The sequence below is a fragment of the Hypomesus transpacificus genome, chromosome 23 (assembly GCF_021917145.1).
Source record: "Hypomesus transpacificus isolate Combined female chromosome 23, fHypTra1, whole genome shotgun sequence".
Lineage (NCBI taxonomy): Eukaryota > Metazoa > Chordata > Actinopteri > Osmeriformes > Osmeridae > Hypomesus > Hypomesus transpacificus.
The window spans coordinates 20,729,700-20,754,261 of record NC_061082.1 but is presented as its reverse complement, the minus strand read 5'-3'; the positions used below and the strand labels follow the sequence as shown (position 1 = coordinate 20,754,261).

Sequence of the window (24,562 nt, the reverse complement as noted above, 5' to 3'; positions counted from 1 at the left end):
CAGAGGAGGAAGATCTCTGGATGCACCCCCTCCCCATCCACCCAGCACCCTGGGACCAGCAGGGTTGGACAAGGCTTCTCCTGGGGGGCCTGGAGAGGAGGAACCAGGCCTCTGACCCAGACCAAGACTGGAGGAGATAGCTGGATGGGCCTCCCCAGGGGCCTCATGTATAAACCAGCGTAGACACGAAAAGCTTGCGTACTGACGAAAAGCTTATGATGAATACAAATTAACTTGAAGTGAGAATGTGCGGGCCGTCCAGAAAGTCTTGTCTGGCTCTGTAAAATGGCGAATTCTAACTGAAAAGTGCCGAAACTCACCAAACATTACAAAATAAAGTTTCCACTAAAGTTACTGTCAAATGTCTATGATGTTGACTATTCAAAAAATATAATTACCTCGGTTAATAAAAGTTTGATCATGGATGTGGATGATTCACATCAAAATGCCAAAACCTAAACGAGAAATACTATTAACTGTTTAATCCGCCACCACTTAATAAATCAAACTTGAGTGCAGACCCAGCGCCATAAATTCACGGACTGACATGCCATTGTTTTTGGAGGGGCACAAATTAAATAAATATCATCATGTAACATTATCTTAATTATCTTCCAAATGGGCATTGAATGAATTCATACAGGTTTACACATAACAGACTTGATTTGGTATTGAAACAGGTAAGTCATGGACAACGAGCCTACCATTGTGCAGAACCGGCTTATGCAGAAAATAAAAAGAGGAGCGTTAGGCCTCTTCAACCGCAAAGCATCAACTTGGAACCAGCTTAAATTGCGTGGAATAACATTAAGCTGAATTACCTCCCAAGTGAACTTTGAATTTGTCCAACGGTATTAACATAACACATTTCGTATTGAAACAGATAAAGCATGGACAACTATTGTGCACAACCACCATAGGCCTAGGCCTATATAGCGTATATAAAGAGGGCTAATTGCGTTAGCCTAAATCATGGACAACATTGTGATACAAAATAGAAACGGGGAGAATAATGTAGGCCTTGGCAATCATTAAGCATCTTAATCATGAGTTTTAACGTTACATTTGTATAACATTTTGGCTGTTTTTGAGGGTGTTTGTTTTACTGGCTCTCAGTCTCGGTTCTTCAGTAAAAAGAAAAAGAAAAAGGCTTGTTCGTCCAAGGCGGGCACAGCTGACTCTGGGGGCGGACCCGGCCCCTAAAGCCCGCCCATAACGCCGGGACTGCTTGAGGGTGTCAAACGAACGACAAAATCACTCAGGAAATGCATGTCACCCTCTGAATATGGTTAATATTGCACGCAGCATGGATTATTTACCACAGATGAAATATATACTCGCTGTGCAACTAAGATTGGCATGGGAAAATGCAATTGTCTCTGTGAGCCTGACTCTGGCTCATCCATGACAGACAGGAGGCACGTTTCTTAATTTTGAGTTTTACATCGGACCATTTCTTAATAATTTCTGCCATGGTTCGGTTCTCCGAACCCACATTATTTACGGCCCTAGTGACAGTTTTACACTCCGCCAACTTTCTTTTGTTCCTAATAGGCCTACCTAATGACAGCTAGCCACCTCTTTTGTTAGAACCTTGATCTCAGTCTGTGAAATATTTCTTTTTTGCATATTTAGCCATTTTAGTTCAGACAAAGAAATTACCCCAGGAGCACATTTATTGGCCATCTACATATTCATTTATGGGAAGAGGCAAGGCGGGGTCAGTGGCTCGCTCATGTGCGGTCAATTACACGTTGATTGTGATTTACAAAGGAAAGGTGCGCAGGACCTGGTGTACGACCAATTTTATATATGTGAATATTTTTGTGCGTAGGTACTTTTCAAGTTTTGGCCGTACGCCATCTTCTGGTATGTAAACTGTGCAATCTTTTTTACATGCGGCCCCAGATCTGGAGGCTAACAGATCACAGTCAACCAGCCAGATCACTGACACAACTGGATGGGAAAACCCATCTCCCAGCCCTTCCATCTGACCCACAGACATCTACAGTGGATACTGTATGGAGCTATTTTCAACCACTGTTCTCTCTCTCTCTGTCTCACCCTCCCTCCCTCCCACTCTCTCTATCTGTTTCTCCCCCCCATTCTCTCCATCCATCCCTCCCTCCCTCTTCCCCCCCCCCCCCTTCTCTCTACCCCCTCTCTCTCCCACCCCCGGCTGCTCTTTCCAAACAGGATTTCCTCCAGACACAAAGGCCTCCACACGCAGCCAAACAGAGATGTGAGTGGTGTGCAGGTTCTGAGCTGATATAGGGGCCAGTCCTGGTATACATACTCTCCACACATCACCCTCAATATAATATAAATCTTTACGCTTGTAAGTATTTTTGAGTTGAAAGAATGAGGAGAGGAGAGGGGTGGGTGGGAGGGGAGAACAGAGAGGAGGAACACAAGCCAGAACCTAATGCCTAACCCTAATGGATATTCTGTGGCTTTATAGTGTTGTAGGGTTATAGGGAGGGTCCTTGGCTTTCAGTCAAAAATGTCTCATGAAAATACAGTGAACTGCTCTGATCCTCACAAGCCAGAGGGAGACTAAACCCGTTTTTTAAAACTACTTCCTTGGCTTGAAGTGGACTTGATGTGGGAACACATTGAACTGAAATAATAAAAATGTTTAATTAAACTAGTATTTTAGTCATTAACAAAAACATATTACGGATGGGTTTGGACCGTAGAATCCCTTGACCTGGTTTTCTTTCTGCGGTCAGTTTGTGGGAGCAGAGTTTGTCCCTCCTACCTCTCCGTAGTGGGTGGTGAGGACCAGATTTCCCTCCTGGCAGGAGCTCACTGTGGAGGGCAGGAGCTGCTCCTTGTCCCTCAGCCAGACATGGGCCCCCTGCAACACAACAACCACATCAGATATGGCCCCCCTGCAACACAACAAACCACATCAGACACAACCCTACTACACACAGAGCTGTCACGGTATCATAAAGGCCTGTTGAGTTTATGGGGTGAATAAAATAAATGATATGTAGGATATTTTTGACAGGCTGCCTGAGAAACACAGCATGAGAAGGAAAAACCAGAGATGTTCTTGGAGCTCATTGGTTACTGCTACCAGCTTCTTGGAGCTCATTGGTTACTGCTACCAGCCTCTTGGAACTCATTGGTTACTGCTACCAGCTTCTTGGAGCACATCGGTTACTGCTACCAGCCACACTATCCTCTCTTTCTCCACCACTATTTGTATTTACTGCTGTATTAACAGACAAGGGAAAACTCTCTCTCTCTCTTTCTCTCTGAGGGCTGCGCACCCTGGTAACACCAGTAAGAGGCCATGTCTATGACCAGGCTCTCCCCTCCTCCCCTGCCTGCTGCCACCCTTCTTTTCCTGGACTCTATCTCCCACACTGCACGGCACATTCCCTGATCACTTCCTGTTTCATCCTGATATTCAAATCAGCCACACAGCCAGACTGCTGCTAACCCTAACCCTGTGTGTGAACCTGTAAATACAGGTGTCTGTGAGTGTGTGTGAATGCAACTGTGTGTGTGTGTGTGTGTGTGGCCATATAGTAAGTGACCCAGGCATCCCCATGTTTATGAACAGACAATGTGGCGATATGGAGAAGCAATAACAGGAATCTGGGCCTTGCTGCTCACACACAATCGCATCCTCCCAGCTGTGCTAGCCTCTGTCTGTTTACATCAAGATGAAGGCTCCCTTGGTTACCAATATCCCTGACCCAAGACCTACTCAGGTCCCGGTCACATTGCAAGGCTTCAGATGCTCCAGCACAGTAACCTTGAGAACATCCCAGACAGACAGATGCTATCTGACACGTCTGTCCATTCTGAGCTTCAACAAAACGTACACACCAAGTATCTGTCCTGGCACGGACCTGCATGTCCCTGTCTGATACCGCACAAAGGGTATCAGACATCATCAGAGAGATTAGATAGAGAGAGACACAGAGAGAGAGAGAGAGAGAGAGAGAGAGAGAGAGAGAGAGAGAGAGAGAGAGAGAGAGAGAGAGAGAGAGAGAGAGAGAGAGAGAGAGAGAGAGAAGACAATGTTAAACAGAAAGAGAGAGGGAGAGAAAAGGAGAGAGGTGAGAGGGAGGGAGTGAGAGAGAGAAGGGGAGAGAGAGGGTAATGTGCCCAACAGAAAGCTAGTAGATCAATAGCAAAGGGTTTCACACTAGGAAACATGATACAAGGCCATTGCTCCCAGTCAGCCATCCTCATTAACTATTAACAACAGGCCTCCATGTGCTGTTAGCTCACCACGGCTCTCCAGAGCTCCCCGCTGCTTGCCCTCTGAGTCACAACTAAGATCACCACACTGCTCTCCACCACTGATTACATGACAAGCCATCTGGCCGTGTCTTTATCATTGAATAACACAGGGCGGAGATTTACTACAAATCCAGGATGAAATCAATTCAATATACGAAGCCTCACAAATCCTCGCCAAAAGTGTGTGTGTGTGTGTGTATGGGGGGGGGGGGGGGGGGGGGGGGTCGATGGGGTTGCTGATGTTGTGGCCACCAGGTGTGAGATCTCTTTCTCTTTGTTGTGGCCTAGACCTGGTCTAAGACAAAGGACTTAGTCAGGCAGTCTAAAAACCTACTTCCACAGCAGTAGGCTTTTTCCAGACCGATAATGGAGCACAGCTAAATGTGGCTCGCCCCCTCACACACACACACACACACCCTCCAGAGAAAGTGCTGAGTAGACCGGAGAGGGGGGATGGGTAAACTGAGGCTGTGGAAAAGGGATCGAGGGAGAGGTGAAAGAGAAAGAGGTAAAGAGAGAGGAAGAGAGAGAGGGTGAGAGAGAGTGAGTGAGATAGAGAGAGGGAGAGAGATTGGGTGGGGGTACCTGATAATGCAGGTCACCCTCCCTTGTCTGTTAATGCAGCAGTGAAGCTGAAGATGACAGAATCATTATTAATTTAAGATCCAGCCCTGACTGAGACTTCACTACTTTGAAGGGCAGGACAGTCAATTGCATTTAACCCTTCCACTTAACACTTTTCTCATTTTTTTAAGTATGTTATAGTTGAGAGCATCCATCAACATGCGCCAACATGGCTGTAGATGTTGATGGGCAGAGAGAGAGAGTTGGGACCGGCTGTTATGGTGGACGGTAGAGGGAGAGAGAGTTGGTATGGCCACACAGAGGAAAGTATTTTCTCGTGACCTCCACAAGGTTCCAGAGAGGAGCATTAACGTTGCTTAGTCTGTAGATTTAAGAAGATCAGTTGGTGTTACATAACAGTAAATAACTGCAAATTACAGAGCAAGGGTCGTCGTGCTGCTAATACCCCTCATGTTGATGTCTAATCCTAAACTTGGTCACTCATTATTGGTGGGAGCCAGATGAGATGTGAGAAGCACACTTCTTAGTGCACTTGAATGACAAACAGATACTTCTTGCACTTCAGGAGCAAGAATACTTTTTGGTGCATTCAACAGCAAGTAGGGGAGTCAGATGGCTGAGCGGTGAGGGAGGCGGGCTAGTAATCAGAAGGTCGCCGGATCGATTCCCCGCTGTGCCAAAAATGACTATGTGTCCTTGGGCAAGGCACTTCACCCTACTTGCCTCGGGGAATGTCCCTGTACTTACTGTAAGTCGCTCTGGATAAGAGTCTGCTAAATGACTAAATGTAAATACCTTTCTTAGTGCACTTCCACAACAAAGAGTACCTCTTAGTGCACTTCAACAGCAAGCACACTACATAATGCAGTTGAGCAGAGAAGAGGAGGATCATTGTCTTGTGGTTTCCAAGCAACTTCCACCATGCCCCTATATGAGCCATCTGACACACACTAGACTAGAGGTTAAAGAACAGACTTGGTACAGATTCTCTGGAGTGTATCCCAGAGAATCTGTACTAAGACTCATCTCTGCTCTGAGAGATCAACTAGCTGTTTTACTCACTTCACATCAGGACCAGTCCAGTCAGAATGCCTCACATATGAACATGTAATGTTGTGTGAAATCCACTGTTGCATCAGCTTTGGAATTATCTCTGTGTGTGTGTCCAAGAGTGTGTGCTCGCGTCAGCATGCGAGACAAGCTAGTGCCAGATGTGTGTCTTAAGACACAAACATAATGACGCTTAAGGCATAAGAAACACTAAGGCAGTTTTGGACGAAAGGATCTATTGTTCCATCAACAGATGGTCTTCTAAACTCTCAACCCCTCCCCCTGTCCCCTCCCCCCTCCTCCCCCCGTGTTCTCTCCCCCTCCTCCTCCTCTGTATCATCCCACATCCCCTCTGTCTCCCTGGGCAGCTCTGTCAGGGGAGGAGACAAAGGAAGACCCCCCCCCCCCCTTGTCAAGCACTCCGCCTGCCCGGCCAGGCCCTGGGTCCAGGAGCGCACCAGGAGGAGATCCCCCCAACAAAAACAAGCTGGGCCCCTGGGGGTGATTGGCTTAGGGTCAGCCCCAGCTCTGAGCTGGGATCAGCTGGACACACTGGGCCCTGCTGACCTGGCTAGCTACAGCTTTCATTATTCCTATATGTTTAATGTATGCACCTCCCTGCCAAAGTAAATTCCTTGTTTGTGCAAACATTCATGGCGATTAAAAATACTTCTGATTCTGATTCTACAGGCAGGTGTTACACCACTCTTAGGCTAGGCCTACACCACTGTACGTGACCTGGCTAGCTACAGATAGGTGTTAAACAACTGTAACTAACCTGGCTAGCTACAGGCAGGTGTTACACCAATCTGTAACCTGCAACCTCCAGAAGGTCACAATATGTGATTACATTCTATTAAAACAGTGTGTGTAGGTGATCCAGATCAACTTGTATTCCCAACGCCTGTTTCGCACACAGCCAGAGAAGGGATCTCAACAGAAGAACCTCAACTTGAGATAATCTCCTCACTTCGTCCTGGTGAAACTGGAGGGTGCTCTTGCTTGGAGACTGCCTGTACACCGTGTGGAAAGACGTGGTCGGCGTGCCAGCTGGGAAAGCCGCACCAGGCTGGCGACCTGCACCCTCTGACGGAGCCGTGAACTGATCCTGGAGCCCGGAGCTCCGGTTTCCCCAGGCCTGGATACTGACCTCCAGTTCTGAGATTTGTTAATTCATGAGCATTGAATATTAAACGTCTGACAAGCCACAAGGTGCCTCGTGCCACAAGGTGCCTTTCTCCCCGGACCAGCCGAGCATGAACATCACGTACGCACGTCACAACAAAGGAAAGCTGATCAACCCAATCCAGCCGGCATCACTGGACAATTAGTCACAAAAACCTTTTGCATTGCTGAGTGCTGCGTGACATGGAGAGAGAGAGAGCGCAAGGTAGGAAAGAAAGCAGGCAGATTAGAAGGGGGGAGGGAAGGAGGTTGGGAGGGAAGGAAGGAAGAAAAAAGGTCTGGTTGGCATCTAGGGAGGGAAGGAGAGAGAGACGTATAAGCATGCAGGCAGGTGGAGAGGAAGGGAAGGAGAGCGGAAGGCAGGTAGATAGGCAGGTAGATAGGCAGGTAGATAGGCAGGCAGGCGGCGTTCGGTCGGTAGGGAGAGAGGGGGGCAGGAAGAGGGGGAGTGGAATCATACATGTGAGCAGCTAGGTACGCTGGCTGTCTGTCTGGTTGTCATGTGGGTAGTTGTCATGTGGGTGGTTGTCATGTTGCTGGTTGTCATGTGGGTGGGTAAGAGAGAGCAAACATGCCCAATCCAGACCTCCAGGCCTCCAGTTATCTGGTCCTCCAGCCCCCCAGTAGCCCATGTCAACAGCTTCTCATCCTCCATCACTGTGGTGTTTACATTTACATGTATTATTTAGCAGACGCTTTTATCCACAGCGACTTACAAGAAAGAGCTTTACAAGTGCATAGGTCAATGATCATAAACAACGAGATAGCGCGTAGTTACACAAACTACAATTAAACAACATGATCCTCAAAAGTGCTAGTGTACCTGGAGGAAAGCAAGCAGCAATAATATAATTCACAGCGAGTAGTGTTGCATTGCACCCCTCTATAAACCCTGAAACACACACCAACATTACCATGACAGAAGAGTGATGTGTGGTCAAAGCAATAACCCTTTACCCTGCTCTTTAAGGGTCATCCAACTGGGCAGTGTGTGTGTATGTGTGTGTAAGTCTATCACTGGACTGAAATGGTACCTGTCATGTCATTGACTAAAACCAAGTATTTTTCACAATGATAATACAGCAGTTTCACATGTCTGGAATCTAATACAGAATGTAGAAGAAAGAAAGAAAGAAAAAGAAGAAAACAAATCTCAGTAGAAGAGCCCTCATAAACTCATAAACGACACAGAAGCTTCTGGGCCAAAACAGGGACCCAAGCCAAACTCAGGGATTGGTTCTAAATCTCCTGGATGCTGAGTGAGCAGAATGAAGAGGATTCTGCCAAGGAGTGGGTCAGATTAAGCCAGGGTAGAGCGGGGCAGGGCTAGGGGGTGGGGCTATTGTAAGGGGGTGGGGCTATGATATGGGGTGGGGCTATTGTAAGCATAGATATATATAAACACTAGATGTCTCGTCCGAGTTGCCGGCCAACGGAGTCGAACGTCCGCGCATGGCGGCCTTCTTGCTACAGTGAATTCGCTCACCCATAACATTGGGTTGGTGCTACATGTACTTTTTAAATAACCATAACTTGCTAAATTTTCAACCGAAACGGTTTGGTTTGTTATCAACGTCAGAGATGTAGTTATGCCACTGCTTACTTCTATTCTTTTTTTAATTTATTACATAATTATTCATAAGTATGTAGTGGACGTTCTAGACTCCGCCGTAAGACATCTAGTGTTTATATATAGATATCTATGATTGTAAGGGGGTGGGGCTATGATACGGGGTGGGGCTATTGTAAGGGGGTGGGGCTATGATTTGGGCTGGGGCTAAGAGGTGGGGTGGGTTGTCCATAGCCAAGAATTATGGCCAGCCTCCTAACACCCAGATGTTTCTTGTGCATGGTCTTGTGTATGTGCACACATGTACATGCAAACCATTTCATGCTCTTTGTTTCAAAATACTTGATCAACCACACTTAGCAGTAGCAGTCCCATTTCCACATTATGAACGTTTATTTATTGTTTTGCTACTGCTGCCTGTGTATGTGTATGTGCATCTGACCAAGAGATAAAGAGTTTGAGACAGAGAGAAAAAAAGAGAGAAAGGCATAGAGAGAGGCAGAGCGAGATTAAAATCGAGAGAGAAATAAAGAGGGTAAAAAAGAAAGAGAGAGAGGTGCTGGATGAAGGGAACAAGTGGAATCTGCCACCTTCAGCATTCATGCTGCTGGGAGACATGAATTCATCATTGAAGGTTTGAGAGAGATTGAGGGAAGGAGCAGCTGATCAGAAATTAGCGCATGGAGGAAGACAGTCCTGGGGGGGGGGGTTCCCCAATCCATGAGGGACGAGGGGAGGGTGAGGGAGGAAGGAGGAGGGAGGGGGTGCAAGGGGAGGAGGGAGGAAGAAGGGGAGGAAGGGATTTGCTTACTAATTGCTCTTGACTAGTGTGAGGTGTCAGCCACCCTGTATATAAACAGACCAGGGTGGCCTGAAGGCAGCACACTGTCTGAGCTGTTATGTTCTCTGACCAGTCACAGGCCAGGCCTGCTTCCTGTAACTACCACACAATGACCCTGGTGAAGAAGGGGGTGACACCAATCATCCCATTCCAATTCTCGAATGTTATCTTTGTTTAGCAGGGGAAGGGCACTACTATTTCATCAATCTGCCCACAAATTTGTTGGACTATTTTAGCTGCTAGGTTAATTTATTGTTGAGTAAGCAGACCTTGCCAGTATTTGTCTCTCAGCACTGGATCACCTCAGGGCTGCGTCCTTTCTACTCTGCTCTTCTCCCTGTACACCAACAGCTGCATTTCCAGTCATCCGTCTGTCAAACTCCTGAAGTTTGCGGACGACACCACCCTCATTGGGCTCATCTCTGGTGGATCTGAGTCGGACTACAGGTGGGAAGCTGACAACCTTATGGTGTAGCCATAACAACCTAGAGCTCAATGCTCTTAAGACAGTGGAGATAGTTGTGGACTTTAGAAAGAATACAGCCCCACTCACCCCCATCACCCTTTGCAACTCCCCAGTCAACAGTGTGGAGTCCTTCTGCTTCCTGGGTATTATCCTCTCAGGACCTCAAGTGGGAACTGAACATAAGCTCCCTCACCAAGCAAGCACAACAGAGGATGTACTTCCTGCGGCAGCTGAAGAAATTCAACCTGCCAAGGACAATGATGGACCAAAACCTCAGGCCGCTAGCCTTATCAACAAGGCCCCAAACTGACACTGACACTGTCACTCTACCTCATACACTCTGACACTCTATATAACATATTCAGTAAAATGTTTGATTCCATATTATTTTATTTATCGTATTTTATTTCATTTGATGTTAGTTTCCTCCAGGTTCACAATGACTCTTATTGAGAGACTTGTTGCTCTTGTTGGCTAGTTATAACGGATTTAAACTTTTTGTACTCGCTGTAAAATATTTTACTATTGATTGCTCTTCTACAGGTACACTCTTGCACTTTTTGGGTTTCATGCTGTTTAATTGTAACTTGCACTTTTGAGTTTCATGTTGTTTAATTGTAACTTGTTTAACTGCATGCTCTTATGGTTTTTCCCTTTGGCACTTATTTGGTTTTTCACAATGTATGCTTCATGTTTGGGCTGCTTGCAATGTTTGGGGCCACCTCGTTGTTATGATCAGTGACCTATGCTCTTTTGTAAAACTCTCTCTTGGAAGTCGCTTTGGATAAAAGCGTCTGCTAAATGCATAAATGTAAAAGTAAATCTAATGTAAACACAATTCTGATTCTGATAAAGGGAGGAGGGATGGAGGGGTGGAGGGAGGGATAAAGGGAGGAGGGATGGAGGGGGGTAGAGGGATAGAGGTATAAACTGGATAGATAGGGATTCATCAGTTACAGAGACGAGCATATGGTCGACACAACAGGAACCAAGAGCATGTGTGTGTGTAGCAGCTGCAGGCCACAGTAGCAATTCCAGGCGTGTGCTGGGGGAGGGAGACAAGAGTGCAGTGGAGGAGGAGAACATTGGGTGGAGGTGGAAGAGGAGGGGAGTAGAGTAGGTGAAGTAAAAGAAGGAGGAGGAGGGGAAGAGGGAGACTCAGACTCCAGACAGAGCTAATCAGTCATGTTTTTAATGAACACTCATCTTAATTCATGAGCTGAGGTGATTAACATAACAAAACATTGAGCTTAAAGAGGCTGTTGCACACTGATGCTTCCTGAAAGCTATGTTTCACCATGACTAAGACTGGTTATGATGAGGAGTCAGATGTAGACAGAGAGACTGTGTTAGAAGGCAGGGCTCCTCCCCCTCTCCCCCCCCCCCCCTCTCCCCCCCCCCCCCCTCCCTGCCTCCCTCCCTCTCTCCCCCCTCTCCCTGCCTCCCTCCCTCTCTCCCCCCCCCTCCCTGCCTCCCTCCCTCTCCCTTGTCTCATCAGTGTTGTGATAGGATAACACCGCAGGAACGCCAGAGACATTCCAGGAACACAGACCCCAGGGGCAGTGTGTCTGTGTGTTTACATGTTTATGTGTGCATGTCTGTCTGTGTGTTTACATGTGTGTTTGTGTGTGTGGTTCTATTTTCATGTGTGTCTGTGTGTTTTTGTATGCGTATGTGTGTTCATGTGTGTGTATATGTGTTTGTGTCCACAGAACATCTGGAGCTGTTCCAGCAGGCCTTTGCTCCCTAAGTGGAGGGGGGGGGGGGGTCACCAATCTGTTTCTTCCCCCTGGGTCTGTCTGCTGTCATTTCCACATGCAGGACGACACACTGGATTGGCTGCTGGAAAATAAACCTTAAAATTGTATAAAACTAACTTGTGAAGTTATGGGAAGCAGTTCTGAGAACAGAAGAGTGATCATCATGTTATATACCGTACAGATTTATATACTGTACACACACTGTACAGTACATAACAAGCCCCAGGCCTCTCCAAACACAGACACACCCAGACCCTCCCATGCAACCAGGCCGAAGATGAAATGCTGCTACAAGCTCCAAGGTGCCAGTTAGTCTCCAAAGGTTACGATCTTTACACACACCTATTTTAACACATCTATTACCATCACGGGGGTCTATACACCCCCAATCAGACAAGAGTAACTGATGGTATTGTGGTTGTAATCGTACTCAGCTGTGTCTGCATGTTCTTGTGAACCTCAGGCTGAAACCAATGAGACACTGCACCGATCACAGTCCCCAGCCCTGTGGCTATCTCTGCTTAAACTGACATTTACCAACTCTGACACAAGTTCAACACTGGATTTTGGTGTTTCAACACCCATTGACACTTCCATGTTGTATGTCTATGTTTAGCCTGTGTTATGCACCTGTCTTTCACAAACTGTCTCTAGAGGAGGCGATCCCTCACTGAATTGCTCCTCCCAAGGTTTCTTTCATTTTTTCTCCTCCCGTGAGTTTTTCTGGGAGTTTTTGCTTGTCTTCCTTGCAGGTTTAGGTTGGTTGAGGGGCAGTTCTGTGGGCATATGTGAAGCCCTCTGTGACATTGCTTGTAAAAAGGGCTATACAAATACATTTGGATTTGATTTTGAAGAGCCTGGATATCTACTGATGAGAGAAGTGCCTGGATATCTACTGATACCAAACACATTCGCTTAGTGTCTGTATGTCTCATACAGAGGCACACACACATCTCAGCACAGGAAGGATGGGTGTAGGAGTTGAGACTGAGACAGAAAGTCAAAGGTGAATGGTTGAGTACCCTATGAGCCTACATGCCAGAGCTGTACAATCATTGGGTTAGGGCTACAGACCAGTCAGAGTACTGTAGTAGTGTGATGCTGGTGGAGCTTCCAGCCTCATATGAGTGCCTCAGCCACTCCTTTAAAAAACATGAACGTGCTGCCTGACTACTGCTGGGAGGCAGCTAGACAGGTAGCCCAATCATTGCATTAGGTCCGAATGCTTTCCAATTAGTCGGTCGACCTTAATGATTGGCCGTGTTTATTGCAGTCCTGCGACACCCATAGACTTCGGATTGATTTCATTTTACTGTCAAACCTTTAGATTTATTTTGCAAGTTGCTATCAGGATGTGAAGTTTATTTCAGCAAATATTACAAAAAGTAATTCTGAACAACAATGCCTCTCCTGCCTTAAATCATAATGTAATTTTACAATATTAGAGCATATTTGTCTATTAATATTGCTACGCCACAAGTACAGAGTAATTAATGAAGCTATCTTGGGAGTACTAGGACCCAGGAGAAGAAGCTACCCGTCTGGGTAGAGCTACAAGCTCACATTCTGGTAACTAGTGCACAGTGCCCGTGATGCAGTTGGTGCACAAAAATCCAGATTACTTGAAATATAGATTAAGAAATTACCATGATAAAATTGGTGGCGCACACACAATTCCTGGAATTATATAAAGTTCTTCTCAGCGGCTTTGGTACCTATATTTCTCAGATCATAATAGAAATGATCTGTCATCTCTGAAATGCTTGTTCAACCTCATCTACTCTAGTCACTTATGCAAATCATAAAAGCAATTTGTCAATGTTCTAGTACATTCACACAAATGATAAAGTAGTCTTCATTTGTCTATTGTTACATTATCAATTGCTTATGTTATGTTGATAAAAAATGTATTATATCGTTTCTCTGTTAATTTGTCTTACCACCACAAACATTTAAACATTTAGTTCATAACAGAAGTCATTACATGGTAACAGTTTAGCCAGTCGTCATGATTGACACACACAGCCTGGCGTCTTTCCACACACACGCACAGTGGCACACAACACGTACAAAGACCTGGAAAAAAGGATTTGTGCACTTTAAGACCTTACTGTATAAGTACAGTAACAAAGTGTGATGCTGGTGGAGCTTCCAGCCTTATATGAGTGCTAACAGCAGTCTGCTGCATGAACTTCTGGGGCTAGTTTATTGTTCTGTCTTTCCTTCCTGCGTCCTCACTTCCTTCCCTCCTTTCCTATCTTCCTCAACCCTCCTTTCCTCTCTTCCTTCCTCCCCTCCTAACCAGTGTTACTGTGGAGGGAAGGCCGTGGTCTCAGATGTCTTCTCCAGCAAAGCAGCTGAAAGGGACAGACAAACTGGAAGATCCCAAAAAACAGTTCTTCCTGCTAGGGTGGCATAGGCCGTCTCGAGTTACCAGAGTTCCACCATGCTTACCCAGCATGCAACGCTGGACTCCGCTAGTAACTTCAGAGACAGGGCCACTCCAGTGGGTTGGGAGCTATGCCTGCTTGAGGATCAGGAGGAGTCAGGAGGACGTGAAACCCCAGTCAACACCTCTGTCCTGGGGAGACAGGGCCAGTGAGGAGTCTTACGGGGAAGCTAAAGGTCAAGGCCGGGAATCTGGGAATCTCCGAGCAGGAATGTCTGTGAAGTGGAGGAATTTATAGTGCTGTCGTGGAGGCCGGGGCCCGTAGGGGAGGGCTGGTGGGTGTGAAGGTAGTAGTGAGGATGTGTGAGGGTGGGTGTGAAGGCGTGATTCGGGGTAGTTTATGACCTGTGACAGCTGTTCCTTTAGGAGAAAGATGGATGTGATACTATGTTTAGAGATGCGTTGTTGCGATCCTTTATTGAAGCCTAGTGCTTGCAGAGGGTGTGTGTATGTGTATGTACGAGTGTGTATGTGTACGAGTGTGTGTGTGTATGTACAAGTGTGTGTGTGAGCTCTGCCTGATGAGCTGTGATGATACATACCTGCTGGGAGGAAGGAGGGTACAGCAATCTCTCTTTAACATTTGTATTGCTTTCCTACAGGTACGCTTGCACTTAGAGATTCATGTTGTGTAATTGTAACTTGCTTAACTACATGCTCTTATGGTTTCTTCTCTTTAGCACTTATTATTTGGTTGTTCACAATGTGTACTTCTTGTTTTTGGCTACCCGCAATGCTTTGGGGCTATCTTGTTGTTATTATCAGTGACCTATGCACTTTGTAAAGCTCCCTCTTGGAAGTCGCTTTGGATAAAAGTGTCTGCTAAATGAATAAATGTAAATGTAAACACATGCACACACACTCCATGAGCACTATTGAAGGTGCAGGGGTTAGGGTTAACCAAGCCTGTCTCAGCAGGCAAGCAGACAAGAGACATCCCACCTACACCACCATCTCAGACTGAATGTGTGTGTGTGACTCACAGTCAGCAGACAGATGATGGCAGGAGTGAGATACTAGCCGTACATAAGATGCAGCGTCAGGCAAATACAGGTACACACAACAACTTGAATTACATTCTGACTCCCATGGGCATGTTTAAACCCATCCCCTAATCCCTGTTAGAGGTAAAACTCTCACTTATGTTACATCAACACTTTGGACCGCCGAGCACTCAGGCTCAGATTTGACCTGCTAGAATCCTTGTCTCCCTCTAATCTCTCTCACTTCTTCACTCAACAATCAACAGATTAATTAAATCTACCAGGGGGGCTCTGCAGTTTAATCATGGCATCCTATAAATAGCTGTGGAATGTGTATGTTGTGACTAGAGCAGCAAGCGTACATGGCTGAGGGAGCCTGTGACGGACAAGTGTGCTGTATCTTCCTCTCACTCTGCATGCCCCAGAGACACTCATCTTTCCTCACCCATTCACCAGGTGGAGACACCATTCAGAAGAAAACCTGCCATCCCCCAGCTAGCCTCCAACCTCTAATCACTAGTGATTACTAACATCTGATCACAACAAAAGCATTTTCAGGTGATGGTTATATAAGTGAGTTGAAGAGAATGCAAGCTGTCAACAGTTAAGGTGACAGTAACCCTTTGTCTTGATGTCTTGACAGCTTGCCCTAAACGTTGAGCTAAAACTGTTTAAAGAAACAGAAATAAAGTAGTCAGCTGGAAGGTGTTGGCTGGATTACGGTGACACCACGTTCAAGAGACGACACATCCTACGTCACAGCAATCTCCACAAACTGAAGACACAAAGCACACACAGTCTTCTCAGGCCCCTAATCTTACACTCGCTGGAACAACAGTGTTCTCTGCTAGGGTTAAGGTGAGGACCTTAAATAACCCTGAGTGCAGAGTCCTACCACAGCCCCCTTCCAGACAACTCTACAAACAGATGAGGATTAAAACAGGTCACACACCTGGCACTTCTGTCTCTGTGCTTTACTAACTACATTTTGTATTTGCTTTTATCCAAAGCTATATAGAAATAGTGCTTTTACACAATAGAAGTAGGGGCTACCTTCCTCTGTCACCCTCTATCACCATATAATACTTCGTAATACTACTACATTACGGGTAGGCAGGGTAATGAGGGAGTCAGATGGCTGAGCGGTGAGGGAGTCGGGCTAATAATCAGAAGGTTGCCGGATCAATTCCCTGCTGTGCCAAAATGACGTTGTGTCCTTGGGCAAGGCACTTCAACCTACTTGCCTCGGGGGGAATGTCCCTGTACTTACTGTAAGTCGCTCTGGATAAGAGCGTCTGCTAAATATGTAAATGTACTACGTACATTTTTTGCTAGAGTTTGAAAGTATTCAAACCCAAATATCCCACAACTCTCTTAAAAGCCACTCCTTCAAAGCCACTACTGCCGGGAGGCAGATAGACAGGTAGCCCAATCATTGCATTAGGTCCGAATGCCGTCCAATTAGTCGGTCTAACCTTAATGATTGGCCGTGTTTATTGCGGTCCTGCGACACACACAGACTTCAAATTGATTTCATTTTACTGTCAAACCTTTGGATTTATTTTGCTAGTTGCTATCAGAATGTAGTTTTTTTTAGAAACTATTACAAAAAGTGCTTCTGGACAACATTGCCTACCCTATCTTAAATCAACACAATTTAACAATATTAATATCCAATTAATATTGTTAAGGCACAGGTACAGAGTAATTAATAAGTTATCTTGGGAGCACTAGGACCCAGGAGAAGGGGCTACCCGTCTAGGTAGAGCTACAAGCTCACATTCTGGTAACTAGTGCACAGTGCCCGTGATGCAGTTGGTGCACAAAAATACAGATTACTTGAAATATAGATGATGAAATTACCATGATAAAATTGGTGGCACTCATACAATTCCTGGAATTATAGATAGTTCTTCTCAGTGACTTTTGTACCTATATTTCTCAGATCACAATAGAAATATCTGTCATCTCTGAAATACTTGTTCAACCTCAACTATTGTAGTCACTTATGCACATCATAAAAGCAATCTGTCAATACTCTATTTAGTACATTCATGCAAATGATAAAGTAGTCTTAATTTGTCTGCTTACATTATCAATTACTTATGTCATGTTGATACAAATGTATTATATTGTTTCTCTGTTAATTTGTCTTACCACCACAAACATCTGAACATTTAGTTCAAAACAGAAGTCATTAGATGCACAACGGTTTAGCCAGTTGTTATGATTGTGGGCCTAATTCATCAGACAGTGCTTGTATGTACAGTTCTAACTAGTACCATTAACTACTTGCACTCGCTGTAGATTATATTATTGTTGCTTGCTTTCCTACAGGTGCACTCTTGCACTTTTGAGGTTCATGTTGTTTAATTTGTAACTTGTTTAACTACTTGCTCTTATGTCTCTTCCCATTGGCACTTGGTTGCTTATCACGGTGTATGCTCATGTTTTGGCTTCCTGCAATGTTTTTGTGGCTATCTCGTTGTGATCATTGACCTATGCACTTTTTGTAAACCTCTGTCTTGGAAGTCGCTTTGGATAAAAGCGTCTGCTAAATGAATAAATGTAAATATAGTTCTGCCTAAGAGGGTTAGGGTTTGCTATTTTTAGAATACGTTTGTATTTTTTCCTTTGTGCAATGCTGTAAAATTGTCTTGTATTTTCTGTATCGCATTCGCATAAACAAGACACGACAACTAACCAAGGAGACTAAATTCGTACAAACATTTTTCCTGTCATATACCCTTTTGTGGATTGCTAAATCCATGCCTCAAGAAAACAATCTAGGATCCAGCTAAATTAATGGCACATTTGCAATGCGCAGGCGGTTTTGACATCAGTAAAAACACGCATTTATGTAACAAAATTCACTGATCTACTGTAAGTATCAGTGTTGGGGGTAACGAGTTACAAAGCAACGGATTACAGTAACAATATTACTATTATAGGTAACGAAGTAAAGTAACGCATTATACTCAAAATGGCCGGGTTTCCCAGATTCATTAAGAAGCTCTTAACGCTAAGAGCGTCTTAAGAACGTTCTAAGAGCGCTCTAAGAATGTTCTTAAGAAGATCTTAGCGTTAAGAGCTTCTTAATGAATCTGGGAAACCCGGCCAATATTGGTAACTACACTACTTTACTAGATCTCAGGAATGCGCTTTCCTGCGTTACCCAAGCCATTTTTGTCGGTCCGAAAAGTTCTCTTTTAGTGGCGCTTGTATGTTTGCCTGTGTGCTTGCTTGTCTGGGCACCGTTGCCACAGAGACCGATTTGAGTGATTTGAGTGACGTAACTGCTGGTGCGTTTAGGCGCATTGGACATGGGCTGACTTCATGCAGCGCCGCAGCCGGCTGCAGGCGGCTGCCTTGAATCTGAGAATGCCATTGGCTGGTCCAAGTCAGCCGGGCTGCAGGCGGCTGCAGGCGGCTGCAGACGACGCCGGCGCTGCATGAAGTCGAACGCACCTATTGACGAACAAGTGTCACATGATGCTAGGTTGGTGTAGAAAGAGACGGAGACAGGAGGGTTCAGCCAGTGGCGATATTCTCATTAATTTAACTTTGTTGCTTGAAAGGACGAAAATATTACAGTAAACTGCACTCTATGTCCAGGCGAGAGGTATCTTTCAACTGCCGTCAACTCAATGAGATTTTAAAGTGAGGCATATTTCTTTGGTCAGATAGTGTGGACAGGCTTAATATTCGTTTAAGTGAATATCTGAGTTTTATATGCCATTTTGTTTTACCTGTTTACAATTACAATACACTATGTTGAAAGGCTAAGAGATGCCCTTTATTGAAAATTGAAAAATAAAGTAATGAAAGGGCCATGATGTTTGTCCATGTATCTTTGCAGTAAAGTTGGACATTTGCTTAAAAAGTTTAGTAAAGTAACTAGTATTGAAGTTACTTTTCAAATTCAGTATAGTAATCTAGTTACAATTTTCAGAAGTAACTAGTAACTTGTAACTAGTTACTTTTTCTGAGTAACTAACCCAACACTGGTAAGTATCCATTTTATACTGTCGTTGTTAGCTAGCCAGCATTTCATCCATAAAGAAAACCCTGTGAGCAACTGATATATTTGCCAGCAGTTGGCACCGCTAACCTGGCCATATTGGTTATAAAAGCGAATTTGCTTCTAAATAACAGTAGGCTATAGGGTACCCAAAAACGTAATTATGAAGAGCCAATTGAGAGGTTTTCTAGCAAGCTTGCAAGTTGACTATAGCTCAGTCAAGTCAAGATGGCCAGTCCAGAGCGAAAAGTGCAAGGCAAACTGGCGAATAATATTTTCATTATTTTAAGTTGAAATGCTAATCCAAACAACGTCAATTGTGGAACTGCACTCAGTTAGATTATAAAGAGGACACCTGCAAGATACGAACTTTGCAGAGTGCCCGGTTCTGTGATCGTGCGAAACTAAACCCATTCTAATTTGAACACACACACAGAGAGATGCCTGTCATTATAAGAGAGACGATGCAGGTCAAAAAGTGTTGAGTGTGCAGGCGCTAGAGCTTTCAACATGGGTAGGCTGGGAGGGACTGGCAGGGAACATGGGGCTAGGGAATGAGGGGGCGTGGATATAGGGAGATACTGGGGACGGAGCGAATGTCATCCTTAAGCGTGTGTGCCTGTGTTAATAAAAAAAAAGGATGACGTTGCTGATGATGACACAAATCAATAGGTAACCAACGCCTGTGTGTTCTCGGTGAGTAAACACCTCTCATTAAAACAAAAACCAAGCCACGGGGGAGCGAGTGATGTCACCGTATGTGAGTCAAGGAGATCGGAGCACGAGACAAACTATGACAGAGCGGGTTTCTGTGTGAGATTTGGATCAGACACCTTGTGTAAAACGACAAATAACTCAAATGTAGAAGTTGTGTAAAGGGGTATAACTTCTTATTTGATTAACTTCCCGGTAGTCCCAGCTGTATCCTCATCCTGTATAGATGAGCCCACTGCGCAGCGGGCTCTCAGTAGCCTATATTGTGCCACCGATGTAGCGGTCTAACCTCATCATAGAAATTGATTCTGAAATAAGAATAGCTGTGCCGGTCGGACTCCAGATGGTGTACACAAGAACTCGTTTGAACTCAAGGGCTTGAACAGGAGGCAGCGAAAGCGTAATGAAAGAAGTCGTTAGGATGTAACAAAGACAGTCGGACACCGGGCTCACGAATACTTTTAGGAATATACCATTGTTTTACAACATCCACAGTGCCGAGTATGATGTGCAAAAAGTAAATGTCTTACCTCGACAAAGAAGGAATCCATTTCACACAATTCGTAACCGCTAAACCCTCAGAAATCTCTCACTCAGGCTACCACACTTGCGTCGAAGACGGAGTATTCCCAGAGGCTTTCCATTCGTGAGCTCAAGAAAGATGATCAATTCTCCCTGTTCTCCTTCTTTTCAAAACTTGTATCCAGTCCGGTGAAATTACTCAAGTCTAAAAACGTTGATTTCATTCAATGATAAGGCTTCTGCAGGATCAAAACATTTTACAACAAGCCCACTCACAGCTTTGACGCTGGTGCGCAGGCGAGCCCGTGCGCTACTGTACTATGATCTGACCGACATCATTGGGACCGGCTTATTATTCAGAGAGGCGGGGCATGATACAATAACCCCTCCCACGGAACACACCCTAAATATAACAGTCAATACACTGATTTACTATTGACAACGACGTGAGGGGTGGGGTGGTGATCATGATCTTGAATTTGGTGACGATGAGGATGAGCAAGAAGAAAAGGAAGAAAAAGAAAATACAAGCAAGTGGATTTCTACTCTTGTTCACGTTTCATCTGATTAATCAGAACTATAAAAGACTAATAGTCAAACTAGGCTACCTGTTTAACCCTGTAAGACCCGATTTAAAATTTCAACATCACCTTTAGCTCTCCAAAAAGCCATTGGATAAATGTGGTCTGTCAAAAAAAAAGAAGAAATGAGCAATTAAAGAGCTAAAGGTGATGTTGTAATTTTACAACAAGGGGTCTTACAGGGTTAATTATAAATCAAGATGTTTTGGTAAAAAAGCGGTATGACAAGTAGGTTCTTCTTGTGTTCTTCCAGAGGGAGTTGTAACACAGTAGAGGATGTCGACTTTTATTATGCTACCTAATTTACACCTCACTGGAGGAACAAGGAACATTGTTAGTTTAATTGTGATGAAGACTAGCCAATACTAACTAATAATTACATCACTCGAATAAACACATGCATCATCTTTCAATGATTAGTCAGTAGGAATAATAAAAGAAAACAATAGTCAACAAAAGTTACAAAACAAAACTCACAGCCATTAGCTTTAATGCAATGCATGTTCATAACACAGTACCTCTCTCCTCACTAACACAGTACCTCTCTCCTCACTAACACAGTACCTCTCTCCTCACTAACACAGTACCTCTCTCCTCACTAACACAGTACCTCTCTCCTCACTTACACAGTACCTCTCTCCTCACTTACACAGTACCTCTCTCCTCACTAACACAGTACCTCTCTCCTCACTAACACAGTACCTCTCTCCTCACTTAGATCCGTCTCTGCCGGCCACAGACACATTGTCAGAGCCGGTTTACATGGAAGGGTTAAAGCTAACCCCTAACCCTGACCTCCATCCATACAGGATCAATGTTTTGGCTGCTTGCAATGTATGGGACTACCTCGTTGTAATGAACAGTGACCTATGCTCTTTTGTAAAGCTCTCTCTTGGAAGTCGCTTTGGATAAAAGCGTCTGCTAAATGCATAAATGTAAATGTAGGAGAGGCCTGTGGAAGTGCATTTGTTTAATTCAATCAAAAAAATAATTTGTTGGAGAGAAGTGTTTGGCCATAAAATCTGCTGTTAGTGTTGTTTTGATGGCACTGATATGGCATTATGAAACAAGAGTTATGGAATTCAGTACAGGAAACTTCTAAGTGCTGCTTTAACCAAGAGCACACATCTACGTGCTCAATGAAGTACAGGGTAACCCTAACCCCCTGTGGTTGATCTGTTACAGGGTAACACAAGGCCTCTGTGTTTGATCTGTTGATGATTTAACTACCAAGGGACTATAAACAGAATATGAGCTGCTGTTGGTTAGAAGGAGGGTGAGTGGATGATAAATTAACATTTATTAACAGTTGCATAGATCAGCATCTACAAACATTAAACCATTCAAAATTGTCACCCAATAGGCTACAGTTAATTGCTTTAAACGCCACCGTCAAAACAACACACACAATGCTCCTGAATAATCAGAAGGGATTTGCTGCAGTCAGATTTACTGTATCATTACATTGATCATATTTAATCTTCCTGGTTCTCCTAATCCTGCAACCTTCCTGATCATCTCTCACAGCACGCCAGCAGGAAGACAGAAACAAGTGTTTTTAATCTGAGTCATCGTGGCTCCGAGCTGGGCTGCCACTCTCTGACCTTTGACCCTGTGAATAGACCGACAAGTAAACCCTCTGCATGTTCCTCTGCTGTAGACTCAACATATACATGTTACCACTAAATTTGAACATCAGTGGTAACCAATAAGTGTAAACCCTAAAAAAAAAAAATATTTGGCAATACTTTAGCAGAATTAAATAGGATAAATCAAAAACACAAGTGTTACAAGAGTCCTGTGAATTTGACACCTTTACTTGCATATCAGATTGTGGTTATGAGCTGACGTTTAATGTAGGTATGAATAGCTTCTCTCATTATCCTGTCTGCTCAGGCCGTAACTTAGGGAACTAGGTCAGACCAGTGATTTCATTCTACATGAATATCTTCATTGTTTCTGTTTGTTTGTGTCCAAATATGTCTAAGCTGCTATTGCGACATGGAAGGAATTTCACTGCACAATAAGAAGGGCCCATGCCACTAGTGCCAGTGAGGGAGGAGAGACTTAAGCTGCACCAGGGTACTGCCAGTCTTCCTTCTTGCCCTAACACTCACTAACCCCACCATGTGACCCTGCACAGACACGTCAGTCTAATTCTCTCTAAAGAGCCTAGATCATTCAATGTGTGTCAGCTGACTTAAATAAGCAAGTGTTGGAACATCCAAGCATGCTTCATTCATGACCTAGAGACTGTTTACTGTAAATGGTATTGTACCACTTGATTTCTAAAGTCTTTACCCAGGACTGACTCCTCTTCCAAGCATGGCTGAGCTCCACCTCTGCAGGAACTGAAAGGGCTGGTATGACCAAGACCCCAGGTTTGGTTATTATACGTCATTTACATTTACATGTATTCATTTAGCAGACGCTTTTATTCAAAGCGACTTCCAAGAGAGAGCTTTACAAAGTGCATAGGTCACTGATAATAACAACAAGATAGCCCCAAAGCATTGCGGGTAGCCAAAACAAGAAGCACATATTGTGAACAACCAAAAGATAAGTGCCAAAGGGAAGAACCCTGAGAGCATGTAGTTAAGCAAGTTACAATTAAACAACATGAATCTCTAAGTGCAAGTGTACCTGTGGCAAAAGCAAGCAACAGTGAAAATAAAAATAAGATTAACTAAAATAGAATATTTTGCAGTAAATACAACAGTTCAAATCAGTTACCACTAACCAACAAGAGCAACAAGTCTCTAAGCAGGAGTCATTGTGATCCTTGATGAAACTAGCATTGGGTTCAGCAAACCATTCCTAAGTACCATTGTACTCCCGGAACAAGTGCGTCTTGAGCCTTCTCTTGAAGGTGGAGAGACAGTCTGTGTCTCTGATGGAGGTGGGGAGTTGATTCCACCACTGGGTGGCCAGGCAGGAGAAGAGCTTGTGTTGAGTTTATTACTTATTCTTATTATTCTATAGGAGTATTTTCCTATTTGACCTACACCACAATTTTATATATTTATATAGGGTTAGGGTTAACCAGTCGCACCTAATCAAAATATATAATTTACTGCTTTTTACAATGGGAGTAAAAGAATAGTGAGCAGAATTAAGTTCAAATTTTTGTTGGTGCGGACCTCAAACACATTTCAGGTTTCTCATGTGGCCCTAATGAATAAGTCTTTCAAAACCCCCCAACTCACAAAGCTAAAACAAACATTAGCAGGAGGGGACAGCACACAGTGTGTGTGTGTGTATCTTTAGCTAGGCCTATTCTTTACCTGAAGGAAAAAGAAAACAATAGATCCATTTGGCCAACGAGGGTAATCCCTCAGGGATCAGGGAGTTGGGGGATGAGTACTGTATGACCTTCCTCTCTGACATTGTACATTCTCTGTTTTGTAATCATGAAATTAATGTCTTCACTGATGAAAGTACATCAAATTGCATATCTTTATTAATTCGTATTTCTGAGGATCACGCAATAAATATGTAATCTTTGGTTTCTTCCGTGTGTCAGAGCTGCTTCAAAACCAGGGGTAGTACTATTCTTAGTTTTGGCGTTA

At 44.3% G+C, this 24,562-nt stretch overlaps 1 protein-coding gene across 2 annotated transcripts in view; it reads right to left on the bottom strand.

The window, feature by feature from the left end:
* The window catches only part of LOC124485801 (unconventional myosin-X-like), a 73,214-nt gene extending 52,481 nt beyond the window's left edge, over positions 1 to 20,733 (bottom strand). For both annotated transcript variants that reach the window (XM_047047626.1, XM_047047627.1), the window contains exons 1-2: positions 20,421 to 20,733; positions 2,762 to 2,860 (exon numbers count right to left, since the gene is read on the bottom strand). In XM_047047626.1, the coding sequence (XP_046903582.1) occupies positions 2,762 to 2,860; positions 20,421 to 20,441 (120 nt within the window). In that variant the 5' untranslated portion in view covers positions 20,442 to 20,733. The remainder of the gene's footprint in view (positions 1 to 2,761; positions 2,861 to 20,420) is intronic.
* Between the last annotated feature and the right edge of the window lie 3,829 nt (positions 20,734 to 24,562).